At 33.6% G+C, this 17,894-nt stretch overlaps 1 protein-coding gene across 2 annotated transcripts; it reads left to right on the top strand.

Moving 5' to 3' along the window:
- The first annotated feature begins 9,011 nt into the window (after positions 1 to 9,011).
- On the top strand, positions 9,012 to 11,605 carry LOC129914496 (pro-resilin). 2 transcript variants are annotated; one of them, XM_055993790.1, is made up of 3 exons: positions 9,012 to 10,279; positions 10,529 to 10,663; positions 10,746 to 11,605. In XM_055993790.1, the coding sequence occupies exons 1-3, from the start codon at positions 9,380 to 9,382 to the stop codon at positions 11,403 to 11,405; spliced, it is 1,695 nt and encodes a 564-aa protein (XP_055849765.1). In that variant the 5' UTR covers positions 9,012 to 9,379; the 3' UTR covers positions 11,406 to 11,605. The 2 variants fall into 2 exon arrangements, with proteins under 2 accessions (XP_055849765.1, XP_055849764.1); XM_055993789.1 differs by lacking the exon at positions 10,529 to 10,663.
- The last annotated feature ends 6,289 nt before the right edge of the window (positions 11,606 to 17,894 follow it).

Genomic DNA, 17,894 nt, shown 5'->3' with positions numbered 1-17,894 from the left:
GCTAAATTTTAGCTCCCATACAAATTATCGAAAATTTTTAGCCGAGATAAAATGGATCCCATACAAGTTATCGATAACTTGTATGGGAATTTTATCTCCGCTAAAATTTAGCTCGAACAGCGTACCAGGCTTTAACGAAAAATTTCATACTCATTTTAGAGAATACAAAAAAGAATTCGTTCTTTACTTGATCACAATTTTAATTGATCAACGAAAAAATTCATCAACTTATGAAATTCAACATTAACTAACGAAAATCTTCATCAGTGTATGAATATAAATAATTGGCCTATGAAAATTCTTCATAGCCTTATGAAATTTTACATCAATATATGAAAAAATTCATCAGTTAAGGGGTTATATCTAGTTGTAAGTTCAAAAAAAACCTTCCTTTTTGTGGATTTTTTGTGAAGAGGCATTTATTATATAAACATAGCGAATACATATCAATATAGCAAATTTAATGTAATAAAATAAATCGCTGTGTATTTAAAAAGATATTGGGTTCCGTTATTTTTGTAGTAGATCTCCTAGACGACCTCCAAAAAAAGGTGTCTGGCGGTGAGTAACCCCTTAGGCCCATTTCACACGTCGCACACAGGTAAATTTTCCCAAAAACATGGCCAAAATTATTTTTTGTTTTTATTCAATTTATTATTGCATGATTATATCAAAATAAGATAATTTCCATAAAATTCACCATTTTTAAGTAAATTTACACGAAAATTCACAAAAAAGAAGCAAAAAATGAAAAAAGTCGTTTTTTTTACTTTACGCCATAGGGTTTCTTTCATTTGACATTTAATAATACAATATTTATACATTCAATAGATTGAAAAAAACAGTTGAACAGTCGTTATTATAAATAAATAAATAATGCAGGCATAGATAACAACTATATACATAAATAAACATGAGTGTGAGTTTGTATGTGTGTACATCATTCAATGACTTGTGAGTTGTGAAACTGTAACTATAAGTCTGCTTGCTCGATCTCTGGTTCTATTAGAAACTGAAGTATTTCAGAGGGAAACGCATTTTTTGTTTTAGGATTTAGTTTTCTCAAACCACTTATTAATGGGTCAGAAGACACCAAGAGATTATAAAACACATCTTCCATATTTTGCTGCCTCGAAAATTTTCTTGGGAAACTTTCTCGAAACGCTTTATATCTTTGTTTCGTGATTCTTGGGCTTCTTCGCCGAGCTGTCCAATGAATGAATAAATTTTATGGTTATTATGAAACTAAGTTAATTTTCCTTCAACAACTATTGAAAGTGCTTCTTCTGCTGTATATGGAATAATTTTCTGGTCAATTTTTTTCAAAGCTTTTGATATTTTTCAGCACGTGAAGGAGTTGAAAATATTATATTTTTCATTACATTTGATGAACAAGTTTCCCTTTTTCTCGCAGTTGCATGGCGCAGCATAGCTTAATTCTTCGGCATTATAGTTAGAACGTAAATCTTCTGTTTTACGTCTCTTTGACCGTTCGCTTAGGTCTGAAAAATCCATTTGAGGCCGTCCAACAAAGCCATGGGCTCAGCATGGAAACGATATTTCATATTGCAACCAATTTATATTTTGTTTTAAGAAGGTGTTGTTATTTCTGGAGGCACTCAGCCATCTTCTTCTATGTTCATATATGCAAAATCAAAATCCGTTAAATTTTTCTCTATTTGCTCCGAAATTTCAATATTTCAACCTTTGGCACCAAAAAAATTAATTTTTTCTGTAATGTCACGTGACGAACAGCTTTTTAAAAATTCAGAAAGCTTATTTCTTGAAAGAAAAATGAAAGTTAATTACGATCCTGTGTCAAAAAAGAAAAATCTAATTAAAAAAAAAAAAAAAAAAATCACCGTCCCCAACACCTTTTGAAGCCAATATTATAAAAAGTCGCAAAAAACCGCAATGTTTTAGGATTGTTTCCCATAAAGGAAACATTTAACTATTTTTCAACACTATTTTCAGTACAGAAAAACGCAAATCAACTTAACTTTTTCATTATCAAAGAAAAAAAATTTGTTTGTTTTTACTGCTCAAACACATTATCTTAAGAAGCTTTAAAATTTACTTTAGACTTAAAATTTTGCATTATCTTTGTCATTATCTTTTTTTAACATACCACTAGCAACAGAATCCATGTTAATTATTTTTAAAATCGCCAAAAAAAATTAAATAAAAAATAAAGCAAACTACTTCTTATAAGAAACCAACCTTGCTACTGCACTCGTTAATTAAAATGTTCTACTTTGAAAGCATCTACTGATTAAACAGTTACAATTTGCATCGCATAATCAATCAGGTTCTAAGCTTATGTTATTTGTAAACAACTTGGCATTAAAAAAAAACAACAAATCGCAAATTTTTTTTTTGTAGTTTTGGCCATGAATTTGGGAAAATTTACCTGTGTGCGTCGCCGAGAACCGGATAAACGGCCCGGATACACGGTTGCTAGGATACACGTTCTTATGAGCGCCTTCACACGTACAAACCGAAACCGTGTACACGACACGGTTCGGCTGCCGAAATGAAACCAAATGCGCTTACTACAACCAGAGACAGAAGAAATATATATTTCTCTTGTCTTTGCTTCAACTTAGCTGCCGTTCTGGTTTCCTTCTCATATGCTGTAGTCAAGAAAGGGGTTGTTTTGTTTTTTTATATTTTGATGTCAGTTCGTATTGTGACTTGTGGGCATGGTATAAAAAGAGAAGGTATGATCATTGGAAAAAACTCAGTATCGAGAACTGTCAAAACTTATGGCTACTTAAGGTTTTGACAGCCCAGCCCATTGAAATTGTTGTTGTAAACCAATTTGTCTTGGAAATTGTTGTTGCTTTTGACTTTGCCAAATGCAAACGTCAAAACCTTATTACCCCATTTTGTAAGATGGCGGCTCTAATGATCATACCTTGTCTTTTTATACCATGACTTGTGGGTAAGATAGGGGTTGTTTTTTTTAAGCTATTGCATAGATTTTAACGCAGGCCTGGCATGGGGAGCTAACCAAGAAATTTCGTAACGAAAAATTAGTACACCCCACACATAGATAGTTCGCTATACGTGTATGGTATGGTGTGTATGTATTTTATTATTTTCTTATGATTCTTGTTCAACTTCCTTAAGTCAGACAGAGAGGGTTATAAAAATTGTGTTAGACAACAAAGAGAGGAGTAAGGAAGAAGACCATAAATGCTGTGTCTGTGTGTCTGCAGAATAAAAAATCAGAAGCAAAAAAAATTATCTCTATTTTCTTTTTTTTTCTCTTCCCATTCTTCTGTTTCTTGTTCAACTTCTTGTGATTTGTGAATTGTGAACGAGTAAAGCGTTGCATTGCGCTTGCGATATTAAATCAGAAGAGTAAAAGTATTCTTGTGTTTTCTTTTTTTTTTTTGTCTGGAGAAGATTATGATATGAATGAGATTGTGTGTATGCATGTTTTCAAATGTGACCTTGTTGTTGTATATGAATTGATAGGTAGATAAAAAAAAACATAGTCATTGGTTTTGTGAAGTGTAGGCAAATAAATTATAATTGCATAAGTCGATCAAAAATGCAATGCAATAGCTTTACCGCGGCAGTCCTCGAGTGACACAAGTCTTTTTTTTTTTGTTTCTGTTTAGGTATATCAAGATCAAGTCATAGTGAAACCTACCAGAAAAATTCTTATTTCATCCCTTGTTCTGCAGCTGCAGCCGACCGGCTGCCGGGTGTGTGTGAAAGCATACTCATTTTTTGACAAAACCGTGTATCCGGGCCGGATAGCCGGTCTCGGTTATGTGTGAAATGGGCCTTCGGCAGCCGAACCGTGTACACGGTTTCGGTTTCGGTTTGTACGTGTGAAGGCGCCCATAAGAACGTGTATCCTAGCAACCGTGTATCCGGGCCTTTTATTCGGTTCTCGGCGACGTGTGAAATGGGCCTTAAGGAAAATAAATCGTTGGCTTACGAAAAAAAACTAGACTCACGTGCATACAGAGCACGTTGTATTTTCTTTTATTGTGTGCATTTCTGGTAGTCACAGTGTATATTCAACCCCCAAAGTGCAAAGACCTATGACGCGGAATAAATATAAAAAATATTGTGTGCTGAAAAAAATAAAATAATTATGTATTAGAAAGGAACAAGAAGCGATCAAGAAGCGGATCCTTAACAAGAAGATTAAAAAAAAACTCCTTTTAGCTGGAACTTGGAACATTTACTCGAGAATTGTACAGGTAGGATAAATAATTGTAAAAAATCTAACTCCCATTAATTTTGATTATGTTTCATCCTTTCAAAAAGGTTTCTGTCACCGTTCTTAAAAGAGTGGAAGAGTGGATGAACGATTATTACTTCCTATATTTAATAAAAAAACAATATTTTTGTCTCTTATAATATTCTAATTTTTTGATTGTTTTTCTCTTAATATTTTCTTTCAGATTGCAAAGATGTCATCCATGGTACTGGTTCTAAAGGACAAATACATAAAAAAAAAACTGTGAAGCTTTGCTTTATACGCCAAGCCAACTATTCGTGATCGGCATAGGAGATGACATCAAATCCCTGATAGAACTCTTCATATTGCCGGTATTAGGTATTCGTTTACCTCCTTTCTAAGAAGAGGAGTTTAAAGTGTTTAATGTAATTAATTTAATTTTTGTTTTCCATGTATTTAATTTAGGATGATTAAAACTCAAATTGAAAATTACAATTTTCTTTTTGTATGGTAAAAAGTTTTCTATCCGCTCCACTTTTTTTTATTTTCAGGTTTTTTATTCCAAAATTTAGGGAAAAATGGACGAAAAAATTCGTAGATTTACGAAAATAAAGTAAGTATAATCTACTAAACGAATAATTAGTACAACGAAAAGTTTCGTAAGCTGACAAAAAAATTACGTTGATTTATGAAAATATTCAATAATTCAATGAAAAGTTTCATTAGCTAACGATTTTTTTTTTCGTTATTTAATTAAAATATTCATAAATCTACGAAAAAGTTCGTTAGCCTACGAAAGTTGATTGACTAACGAAAAATATTACCATGTTTAATTAAATTTTACGTTAATTGATGAAAAAAATTCGTAAAGTGATGTAAAAATTCATTAATTCTCGATCAAAATTTTTTATGAAAAATTTCATTAAAATACTACAGTTTTCGTTAATCGATGAAGTTCTTCATTAACGTATGAAAGCCATTTCGTTGAGCCAATTAAATTTTTCACCGGCTGAAAATTAATTAAATTTTCGTTGGCTCAACGAACTTTTTCGTTGTATTTACGTAAGGACCCAACTAACAATTTTACTTCCACAAGGGTCTAACGAAGCTGTTTCGATTTTAGAAATATTGCTTGTATACGACCATAGAGAAGCCCTTTTGGCCCACCCGAGAAGCTTGATAGGCTTTAGAAGAGTCATATGCAAGTTGATTAGAGAGACTCAAAACATGTGTTTAATGCCTTATAGAAACAAGCAACATTCAAGATTTAAAAATCTGTATTACTGCTACAGGCTTTTAATTTTATTTAGAAGCTCGGAGCAGACTTGTGGAAGGATTGTGAAAGTCTAAACGAGGTATATCCCAAATAGAATAAAGAAAAAAAAATATTTTTTTTTCATTTTTTTTGTGTACTCTATACCCTACATTTTATTTTTTCATTTTCTTCTTTGTTTTCCATCCAGACAAGTTTTGTTTCTGAAATTAAATTTCCAAACACAATTATATTAAGAAAAAAACTTCTACTTACTTGACGCATTTTGCTGGATTTGAACCTCGTACATCCTGATTGAAAGTCCGGTACCTTAACCATCGAGCTACTCAGGTATATAATAAAAGAGTTTCAAATTTGGACTAGTTGAAACCAGAACTTTCTAAGGGCTTCGACTTAATTCCTGATGAGTTGCACTATCTTAAAGAATATGGTGACCATTTGTGTTTTTTTTCAAAGTTATTATTTTTGGTTAGGTATTTTCTGATTTTTTTTGTCTTGTAAAAAATTATTTAATAAAGACTTAATAATATTATATTCTGATTGTCAAATCTTATCATTATTGAGAAGATGAAAGAGAATAACTTTTTACTCAAGAACAATTTTTCTGGAGCAGAAAAAAATATCTGAAAAATTCGGTTTTTTTAGACTTTAGAGGTTTCACCCGGATACCGTCAACTTGCATTTTTCCGAAGCAGAAAAAAATTTTTAATTTTTTTGGGCTTTTGGCTTTTTCTTAAAAATAAGAGAATTAACTTTGTTTTGAACTTAGATAAAAAATCTAAAATGTCCATCACTATTTTATATTTAAATAAGTGGAGAAGATTAAAATCTTGTTTTCCTTTCTTCTCTACTTACTGAGAATATGAACTCCAAATTGGTCAGAAAACCATTTTTAATATCACTATTTTAAACCAATTACCGATATGAAAAGATTCACTTTTTTATTTATTTCTTTATAACAATGAATAAAAAAAACCAAAAATGGTCACCATAATGGCACTTATCCAAATATTTCTTATTCTCATGAGTTTGCCTGACAGTTTAAAAAATTTAGCTTTTACTCACTTTCACAGGGCTTCTAGAAATAAAATTAGTTCGCTTAGGCAAACTTATAAAATTAAATGCTTTTTACAATGTTTTGCTTGTATTTAAAGGATCTCTACAAATATAAATAAATGTCCCCTAACTTCGCTAAGGCAAACATATAAAACTAAAAGCTTTTCGCGCATGCGCCTGAAATTGAACTTCTTTTTTTCTCATACAGAGATACAAAATAAACATTTATGTAAGTCGTTATTATTTGAAAGTAATATAAAACATACTTTGAAATATTTTCAATCAAAAACAATGATTCAACAATTTTTTAATTCAAATATTAAAATGCAGTAACTATAACGCATCTATTTTGTGGAATATTTTTTTAAAAAGGCAAAACCGTTTAATGCGGTTTATTTGAAATTCAACGTAATGTTTTTTTTTTTATTTAATGAATATCACGACTCATATACTATTGACATAATTTCGGTAATATAGAATTGTAATAATAAATGCATTTAAGGCAATTGTATAAGTTGTAGGTACTTTTACCATACTTAAATACATACCTAAGTCATTTTTGAGTCTAATAATTTTCGAATTGGATACAAAAAATACAAAGCATTCATAAAGATTTTGTAAGCAGTTCTAATACAATTTCTTTTGCAAAGCCATTTAAAAGAAGTGAGTTATTGGCTTTTATTTCTTGTGCTTCTACAATGGAATTTCATGTGGCCGTATTGAAATTTAAACGAAATGTTTACATTAATGCTTGTAGAAATTTTTAGATTCCACTTGCACTAGGTTTCTAGGAAGCGGTTAACGAAAGTTAAGCCTCGAAAGTTTGAACTTTCGATTCACAAACTAAATAAAAGCCCTGTAGAGATAATAGCTGCAAGAAATTAAAAATCTTAACCTCGTGGAAGTAAAATTGTTAGTTGGGGATTTGGATCAGTTAGGAAGAGCCCATTGGCCATTTGCAATAAGAACTTATTACTGCGTACTATCTATCCAGTTTTAAATTTTTAAGATTTAATATATCGTCATTTTTGATTGTTCTAAGTCCCATCATATTTTGTTATAAGTCCACTTTTTATTTAAGGAAAAAACGTACCTACTTGTATACGAATTGTTCTATGTCCAATTTTGGGTTTTTGGTTTTGAAAATTGTTTAAAAATAGTATGCACCTAGGTACTAATGAGGTAAACTTGTATATTTCATTCAAGAGTAGAGAACAAACTTTATAAAAAACATAACTTGAATGGCAAACGAGCAGAAAATTGTCGCTTTAAACCAATTTGAAACTTAAAAATCGTCCCTGTAAAATTTGCTTTTTGTGACTTAGAACAATTTTGCTTTACGGCGATGATATATCTTCCTTCATTTTGTATGTGTTCAATGAGCCAAACAACGGTTGGGTTATTTTACATCCACCACATCGTGGCCAGACACTTTGTCTGATGAAAATTATAACAATAACAATAACTTTCGACTACCAAATAGCCTAGTTTCAAATAACAAACATATACTCTTCATTGTACGTGGACTTGCAAAATCAAACTTAAATTAAACCTTAAGAAATACCTTCATACTCCATATGGCATATGAAGATACAAAAAGTTAAAAAAAAAAAATCAAAAACAACAGAAGCATTCCACCGCGTATATGACCTAAAATGCATCAAGAGGTCACCAGCGAACAAATTAACCTGCTTTTATCCGAGTGCTGAATGAATGAATGCGCGCGCGTGCGCGTGTATCTTAATCGAAACAACTTAAACCATCAACTATGCATCTCTCTTGTTGTATCTACATCTGCAAAACGCGTGGTTAAAACATCCTTCAGACAGTTTGCATAATCAGATAATCGACACACTCTACATCCTTTTCATTTTCTAGGTTTTAGGTCCACGTTCCATCTTTTTAACCCAGACAGATAGACATGCCCGATGCCGATTCCAATGCCTGTCTCTCTAAATATTCTTCTGTTTGGAATAATTGGTAACACACATTTGGCAGATGGATTCTTGAAGGTGAGAAAATGATTTTTTGTAACGATCTGATGATGTTGGTGATGGTCCCAGATACTATACCCAGACACTATATGTAATGCACCGCACGCTCATAGATTTTGGATGAAGATGAAGTAACAAAGCCAACAAGCTACATCATCCCAGCTGTGCACGATTTTTTCTCAAAGATTGTGTCTTTCTCCCCACACATTGACACGAAGTTTTGGCACAGTATCTTAAAGCTGGCTGATATGTGCATTCGTTTTTGTTTTACCTTCATTCTTCATTCCATGAGTTTGTTTTGGTATCTTAAGCTGTGATGCCGGTGGCAGTGGTGGTCTTAGTTTGGAATTAAAATCAGAAATCTGAAACTGAAGTTAAATCGAGTAAGAAGCGACGTGTCATCTTTCCTCTCTCTTATAGGTAATATTGAAATAGTATGTACTGTGTGCATCTTCACAAGAATCGTGAAAAGTGAATTAGAAAAAAAAACACAATACCAAATAAAAAGACATAAGATGCATTGAGCGTTTGATGATGGGCACCGAAAAAGACATCTAGGTCTATTGCCGTATAAATAGTGGTACATTTTAAACCTTAAAGTCAGTCAGAATTTGGATTTCGATCTTGGTTGTTTGGATAAGCCATCGCACAAAGCAAGGAGGATTCTTCGACATATCATTTCAATATTTTCATAAGACCCTTAAACTATTTTTCAAAAAAGTTCTTTTTTAAGTTCTACTCCTTTTCTTTTTGTTGTGAGAATTCTGGGTTTACAATGTTTAAGGTTTGTTAAATCCATAAAGACATCACATTGAATATATTAATCTCTTTAATTTAAAGATTGTGTGCCTCATGCTCATAGTGTCAACGGTGTTGGCCCGTCCTGAACCACCAGTTAACTCATACCTGCCACCCTCAGACTCTTATGGACCCCCCGGGAGAGGAGGTGGTTCTAATGGTAATGGTAACGGTAATGGTTCAAGTCAACGGCCTTCTTCTAATTATGGAGCTCCGGGAACAGGAAGCAATGGCGGTTCTCATTCGAATGGAGGTGGAACTCCGTCTGATGCCTATGGAGCACCAGGACATAATGGAAACGGAGGTGGGCGACCATCGTCTACCTATGGAGCACCGGGACAAAATGGTAATGGCGGGTCTAGACCATCTTCGACTTATGGAGCTCCCGGACATAACGGACACAACGGACACAACGGACATAACGGACACAACGGACATAACGGACACAACGGACATAACGGAAAGAACGGTGGCAATGGAGGAGGAAGGCCTTCATCGACTTATGGTGCCCCTGGTCAAAATGGGAATGGTGATTCTTCTAACGGCAGACCATCTGACTCATATGGACCTCCATCTAATGGTAATGGAGCTCAACGACCATCAGAATCATACGGAGCACCTTCGAATGGAAACGGAGGAAATGGCGACGCCCACCGACCATCTGACAGCTATGGCCCACCAGCATCTGGAAATGGTCGAAACGGAAACGGTCACGGACGAGGAGGGAACGGAGGAAGACCATCGGATACTTATGGAGCTCCAGGAAGTGGCCCAAGCTCGGAATATCTAGCACCAGGTCAGGGTCATCATGGAAATGGCAACGGCAATGGCAATGGCAATGGCAATGGCAATGGCAACGGCAATGGCAATGGTCACCGTAACGGAGGTCATGGTGGTGCTGATGGCTATGATTATTCTCAAGGTGGTAATGGAGGTGACGATGAGGGAAACAATGTAAGTTTTAAGAAGCTAGAATTACTTATAATCATAATCTTCTATACCTAATTGTAGTGTGTAAAAAAAAACATAGAAAACATGAAAACTACTCACATCTCTATATCTTACTTGGCTCCTTCTACTCATGCTTCAGAACAGAACAGTACATCCAAAAGATACACAATTTATTTCATAAATAGAAACTCATACTATCATAATTTTGTTCCGAAATTACTATACAAAAACAAAAACTACCGTTATATATAGGAACCAGCTAAATATGAATTTAGCTATGAAGTTGAAGATGCACAAAGTGGTTTGTCGTTTGGGCATTCCGAGATGCGTGATGGTGATTTGGCAACTGGTCAGTACAATGTTCTTTTGCCAGATGGAAGGAAGCAAGTAAGAGATGGCAAACGTGCTTAAAAAGCTTGGCTGTAGCTTAACATTATGCGGGATGTACTTTTTCCTTGTATTCTTTTAGATTGTTGAGTATGAAGCTGATCAAGGTGGATATCGACCACAGATCCGTTATGAAGGGGATGCTATTGAAGGTGGAGCCTCAGGAGGTGGTAATGGACATGGTGGAGCTGGAGGTGCTGATGGCTACGATTATAATCAACCAGGAAGTGGTCATAATGGAGAAAATGGAGGCGAATATCCATCCTCCGGCCAAGATTTAGGAGCTCAAGGATACTCAAGCGGAAGACCAAATGGAAATGGAAATGGTAATGGAAATGGCAACGGACACGGACACGGTCGTAATGGTGGTGGGTCTAATGGACAAAGCTTAGGCACCAATGGATACTCAAGTGGCCGGCCAAACGGACAAGATCTCGGATCCAATGGTTACTCAAGTGGAGAACCCAATGGTAATGGCAACGGTTATTCTCATGGACATGACTCATCTTCAGGTCAAGACAATAATGGAAATGGGTATTCAAGCGGCCGACCAAATGGACAAGATCTGGGCACAAACGGTTACTCCAGTGGCCGGCCAAATGGAAACGGCCGTAATGGGGATGGTAATGGAAAACACAATGGTGCTGGACGTAATGGCAATAGTAATGGACATTCACATGATCATGATTTTGGTGCTGGAGGGCAAAATGGTGAAAATGATGGAAGTGGATATCAGTATTGAGAAGACTTTGTGAACTTAAATCTAGTTGACGTTTTTCATTTTCATACGCAATGCAACATATGTTTATGTTTTTAGTTATTATTATTTTAATTATTGTTTTTTTTTCTCATTACATTTTATTTACTTTATCACCTAAGTTATAAAAGAAAACTGTCTGTCCTATAATAAACAAACCAGCAAAAATTAAAACAAACAAAAAAAATAAACAAACAATGAAATGCCATCAATAAAATAAATGAATAATAAAATACCTACTGAATTTGTTTCATGTCAGATTACCTACATTAGACTGATTCAAAAAAAAAAATTTTTTTTGTTCAAAGCATTGTTGAAAATATTGTTGGAAATGACGATAAAAAAATACTGTAAAAGTTTCAGCCCTTAATGTTAACATTTAGTACCGCCGCATCGCAGATTTCTATTTCCCATACGATTTGTATGGGAAAGATTGTGTATTTGTGTTAAGAATTTTTTATCTTTTTAATGGTTCATCAAAAAGGCTAGATTTAATCATTTTCTTAAAAAATTTATTAAAATAATTTTAAGTTGAAAAAATGAATAATTCGAATTTATTGAAGAAATCTAATATGATAGTATTAGGGGTTTGAGAGTTATATAAAAGGATCTGTGAAACCAAAACACATCATAAAATACGAATATTCGAAAATTTTGCAAATTTTTTTGAAAAAACCTAATATTTTCATAAAAAATCGTAAAAAAAAATTACTTTTTATATTTTAAAGTTGAATAACTTCGAAAAGCGGGCACCAAATTCGGTGCCGTGAAATAACGCCGAGCGAAATAACGCCGAATTCCGAAATTCGGCGTTATTTCACTTTACAAAAGCGAAATAACGCCGAATTTCAACATTCGGCCTTATTTCGCAATGATAAAGTGAAATTACGCCGATTCGGCGTTACTTCACTTTTTCCTGCTAAGTGGAGCTTAGGAAAAATTTCTATGTTACCACCTGCAGTCAGTTTGGTATTGAAATGCCATATTTTTGGCACAGGGACATAAGGCCCATGGAATAAAAGCCACTATTTATTTGTGGGGCTTACGTCCCGCTTAAGTGAGACATAAGTTTCAAATTAAATGTGGGGCTTATGTCAAACTCAGGTTGGACAAAAGACCCACAAATAAAGGATGGGCGTTATGTCTCACTAACAAAGAATTTACAAATTATAAAATTATCTCCCAACTGGATAACTGTATTTGGGATAGTTACATAATTCGATTTTGCACTTATGTCCCACCTTATTGGCAAATAAGCCGATTCAATAGTGTATCCAATCAAGGGGATTGCAGCAGAGCAGCATGCTCCCAGCCTCCAAACCTATTTCACTGTTTATAAATCTAAGTCTTGGGTTTTATTGTTTTATTTATGTGCATACCAAACAAAACAGAGATATGTTTGTGTTATAACTTGGCAAACGCGAAGCGAAAAATAAATTCTTACATAAGAATCTATTTAATTTTTGGAACCCGAACGCGAAGCGGAAAAAAATTTTGCCCACGGGAGAATCAATTTTGAGGTGTGAAAATAAAAATTCGCGCGAATTTTTATTTTCACACCTCAAAATTATATTGCGAAAAGTGTGGGGCTTATGTCCCACTTGAATGCAAAATATATGGAGCTTATGTCCCACTCAAGTGGGATATAATTTTTAAATTAAATGTCAACCCACTCAAGTTGAACATAACTCCAATAAAAAAAAGTGGGTGCTATATCCCTGGGCCTTTTGTCCCTGCGCCATGTTTTTGTACATTCTTAAGACTAATCTGTTAATGAATAAATAAGAGGCACATAAGACAAAAAACTTTTTTGGAACCTATACCTCGATTGGATGGACATAAGTCCCGAATTGGTATTGGGGCCATTCTGCCTTAATAAATTAGGGCCTTATATGCCTTTAAAAATAAAAAAGGTTAGCAATTTAATATACGGGTTAACTTAGGTCCACTTCTATGCTCACTTTTCTAGCATTCGGCCTTATTTCTCACTTGGGACTCGGCGTTATTTCACTTTGACAAAGCGCAATAAGGCCGAATGTTGAAATTCGGCGTTATTTCGCTTTTGTAAAGTGAAATAACGCCGAATTTTGGAATTCGGCGTTATTTCACGGCACCAAAAAATTCTAAACACAAATACTCAATCTTTCTCATACAAATCGTATGGGAAATAGAAATCTGCGATGCGGCGGTACTAAATGTTAACATTAAGGGCTGAAACTCTTACAGTATTTTTTTTTTCGTGTCGACCCTATTCGCCCCCTGCCACGCCTACTTTTGTATACATGATTCGATCCAGGAACTTGTATGTATGGGAATTCGGGAAAAAAAATAAAAAAAAACAAGTGTTTTGCTAAGATTTCTTGATTTTTAGGCTCTAAATTTGATTGCATATTTAGTTTTGACTTCATTAACTGCAAAACACCACGCAATCAGGCTGTTGGGTTGGAAAAACAAACATCAAAAAGCTCCCTAGCGGAACACATTATGTAAAAAATACTCGTAAACAAACACTTGTTGCAAGAGAAAGCGCAAGTTTCTGCAGACAAAACTTACTTTTTTTAAAAGATATAATTGTTTTCTTTCTTTAAACAAAAACAATTTTTTCCCATCTGACCCCTCTCAAAATATATGGCTTATCAAAGTTAGTACTTACCACGAACAAAGAAGCTTTGATTTGGACTCTCAAAAAAAATTTAAATTTACATGGAGAAACAAAAATATGCAGTTAGAATAATTATATTTTCTCTCCTGAATGTGAACCTAGCAAAAAAAATATCATACATATGTTCCTTTTTTCTTCAGTAAATGGTCTTTTAACCGGTAACTACAAATCTTACTCTAATTGTTTGTTTTTTTTATTGATCTTCTGAGGATCTCTGACAACAGAAAATTGAACTTTATCATAAATTAACTGTCGGTTTATTCATTCAGACTTATTACCTTGAATTTGGCATACTTGCTTCACATTTTTGGCAAATTCTTTTTTTTGATTTTTTTCCACTAGTCGCCGCACTGTGGGCCCCGCGGGCGCCAAATGAAAATGTCTCGCTAATAATAAAATCCGAAAAACCATGTCTCTTTTCTTTATTTATAACAATCAAACAAAAATAAATAATTGAAATTGGCTTGTTTCCACTCGATAGAAAAAGAAAATTAAACAATTTAAGATTATTGTTTAACTTTTTTTCTAAAGTGAAGCACATATTTAGTTTGCCAAGCACCTTGGATTATCTGAAATGTTTGCCTTAAGATTCCCAACATAATTTAAAACAATGAAATGTATACATTTTTTTTTACAAAATCTCAGTTATAAAAACTTTTTTCTCTTTTTTCTATTTTTCAATATTGTAAAGGTATTTAAAATTGGATGAAATAATTTTTTGTATAGAGCTTAAGAATGGGTAAACTTTATTTCCTGTAAAAAAAATTGTTTTCGCGCTAACGCTCGCAATTTATATAGACTGATTTTTCAAACTCCGTACCAATTTAAACTTAGGACTTAGAACTTTTATGGGTTCGAACTACGGCATACGCTCGTTAACGTATGTTTGGTATGTGTCCCTTTCTTTTTCTACTGACTTAATAGGGAGAGCAATAGTCAAAACGTTAACGTTTGATCGTAATCGTGTGCGGTGATTCGACCGCTGTTTTCCGCCGCCAATTTGTTGATCTCCTGAAAAATAATTAAAAAGGACAATCTTATTAAGTGGAATTTTTGAATTTTCGCTTTTCGAAATCCCGTATTCGAACACATTTTGCGGAATCATTGATGTTTCAAAATACGGAGGGATTCACAATCCACCAAACTTTTCCCTTTTTAAATCAACAATTTTGCTCAAAGAAAAATGTGAATAATTTATGTATTTATTAGTTATTTCTTAAAAAACAAATATTAAATTATTGATAAGTATACATATCTAACAGAGGAAAGCAAACATCAACAAAAACAATTCCCATTAGTCATTATAACTTCATTGAAAAACTTCCAACTAGATGATGGATAAAAACAAACGTAGAATGGTCGCACAACTTTTTTATACAGACTTAAATAAGGATGCAATAAAGTGATACAGTATTGGATTCACCCTGAGTTGATCAACTTTTTTCATTGATAACACCTGAAAACTTACCTGAGAATTTTTCTTTCTATGTCTGGGGTGCTCGCCGCCCCATACGATTTTTTTCTTGTCTCGACCTATCCTACACGCTCTAGCTTTTTGGCACATTACTCCTGAATCACCCTGTATATCTTCCTGCATCTAGCAGGGAAAGCCCCTTGGTTTTTTCCGGCCTCTTTTTTTTATGGAAATCATAAGCAAGTGTTTTTGTTGTATGTCAATATAGCAATGGCACTCAGCGATATTACAGTTTGTTTGAAAAGTGTCAATTTTCAAATTTTAAGACTAACGTGAGACTAGCCTAACCACATTCTTAGAACCTTCAAATAAAGAAGTTATGCAGTTATTTGCGTTTTGCCAACAATAAGATGAGATGGACTTATTCCCTTTTTCCAATTGGTGATTCAATTGATATTTTTATATTCTAAAAAAGAAGCCGAGAACAAACTGGCGAAAACAAGAATTTTTACATTATAAAATAAAATATCCAATTTTAGAAAAGTAGAATTTACTCAAAAATGACTAAAGGCCCAACCCATAGAATAAGTTGCGTCCGTTCCGTCAATCCATCCGTTGAAGTTGATGGGACAGAAAGGGGTGACCCATAGAGCTTTTTGACAGCTCACTTCAAATTCGAAGGTGTGTTCGATATTTTCTCGCTGAATGTGCACTAAGGAAGTTCTGATGCAAAAAATTGTTAACTATTATCGTTGTTTTTTCTTATGAAATAAAATGCCCGACTAGATTTCATGTAGGTAGGTACTTGCTCTTCATCAAAAACAATTTTCAATAACAAATTATCAGTTGTAGGTATGACTTTGTTATTGTTAAATTGAACTCTACAACAGAATTTAGATATTTAATTCATATACATGATTAGATATATCATCAAATGTTATTTTTATTACATTTTCTTCACAAATGAACAATTAAAGTTCACAATTTATAAAATCGGAGAAGAAAAGAACACAGTTCTTAGTTCTGAAATTCACCGGTGTGCACTCAGAAACAGAAAATCGAACTGATCTATTTATGACAACCAATGTGAAAGGATACGACGGATGAAAAAGTAGAAAGTTGGGCTACTTCTTCCGTCGAATCCATCCGTCTCCGTCCGATCCGTCGCTTATAGGTCGCTTCCCATAGGAACGTGTGTATTTTATCGAGCTGTCAGTTGAAAACTTCGACGGAACGGACGCAACGGATTCTATGGGTTGGGCCCTTAACGATTTTATGAAAAAAGTGTTAGTTTTCATTAGTTTCTATATTTTGATGAAGAAAGTTTGATTTTTATTTTTTATTTAAAAAGTAAAATTTTAGAAAATGTTACATTTAAATTTTTCTGAAATTTGGAATGTAGATAAATAATTTCTGCAAAATTTCATACCGATTTTACTTAAAATAGTTTTTTTCCGAAAAATGTTTATAACGGTTTCTAATGATTTTGATTTTTTTTTCTACAAATGCGCCTTAATAAATCAAATTGCTCAAATTCATTCAAGATTTTGTTAGGCAGGGCTTCCACTGCAGAAACGTGTTAAAGTGCGTAGTGCTTAAAGACGATATTGGTGTCAAATTAAAGGTAATGCCATCTTCTTCTCAAATTCAGATGTTTTTCGGGTCAAAGGTTGTCAGTTTCATAAAGCAGCCTGTTTTAAGGTTAGAAGCGATGGAAGTGCGTTTTTTTGGTATGTTTGTCGACAGTTAAGGAATTAGCATTAAAATACAAAATGGTGTTTTGGAAAAAGCTTGATAGATTCTTAACAACGACCCAAAGTATATGAAAAAACTACGAATAATTCAGGAAAAAGTCTCATATAATACGCTGCGCCGCCCGTTGAACTTATGGAGTTAAAAGGCAAATTTAATCTCGAATTAAAGTTAATAATGTCTACTTTTGACAACCAGAGGTTTTTCAAGTCAGAAATTGAAACTTAGGTCATGCAGCCTGTTTTAAAGTTAGGAGCGTTTTTCACTTCTAACGTTCCCACAGGCTTGAGGGTGAAATGCCAAGCTTCGATCCGACAGCCCTCTCAATTTTGAAAGAAGATGTTATAACCTTTATTTTGACATCACTGAGTCATTAATTCCTATATTAATAATAACATTTGCATAACACCTTTTGTCTAATTTTTCCTTGTATTGTAATGATTTTAAAAATACTTTGTATGTATAAAAAAACATCGTTGAAGAACGAATTAATTTTTTTTTTCTGATATCTGCATACGTATATTTAACAAATCTTATTTATATAAAAGTTTAAAAAATTAAAGCAATTTGAAATTTAAGAACAAGTTCGTGAGATCGAGTCGTGCATTTTGTTTTTCATCTACATTGAAATGAAACACCTATAAGT

Source organism: Episyrphus balteatus, chromosome 3, assembly GCF_945859705.1.
Source record: "Episyrphus balteatus chromosome 3, idEpiBalt1.1, whole genome shotgun sequence".
Classification (NCBI taxonomy): Eukaryota; Metazoa; Arthropoda; class Insecta; order Diptera; family Syrphidae; genus Episyrphus; species Episyrphus balteatus.
Note: the sequence above shows the minus strand (reverse complement) of the source record. Positions and strands in the feature narration are given on the sequence as shown.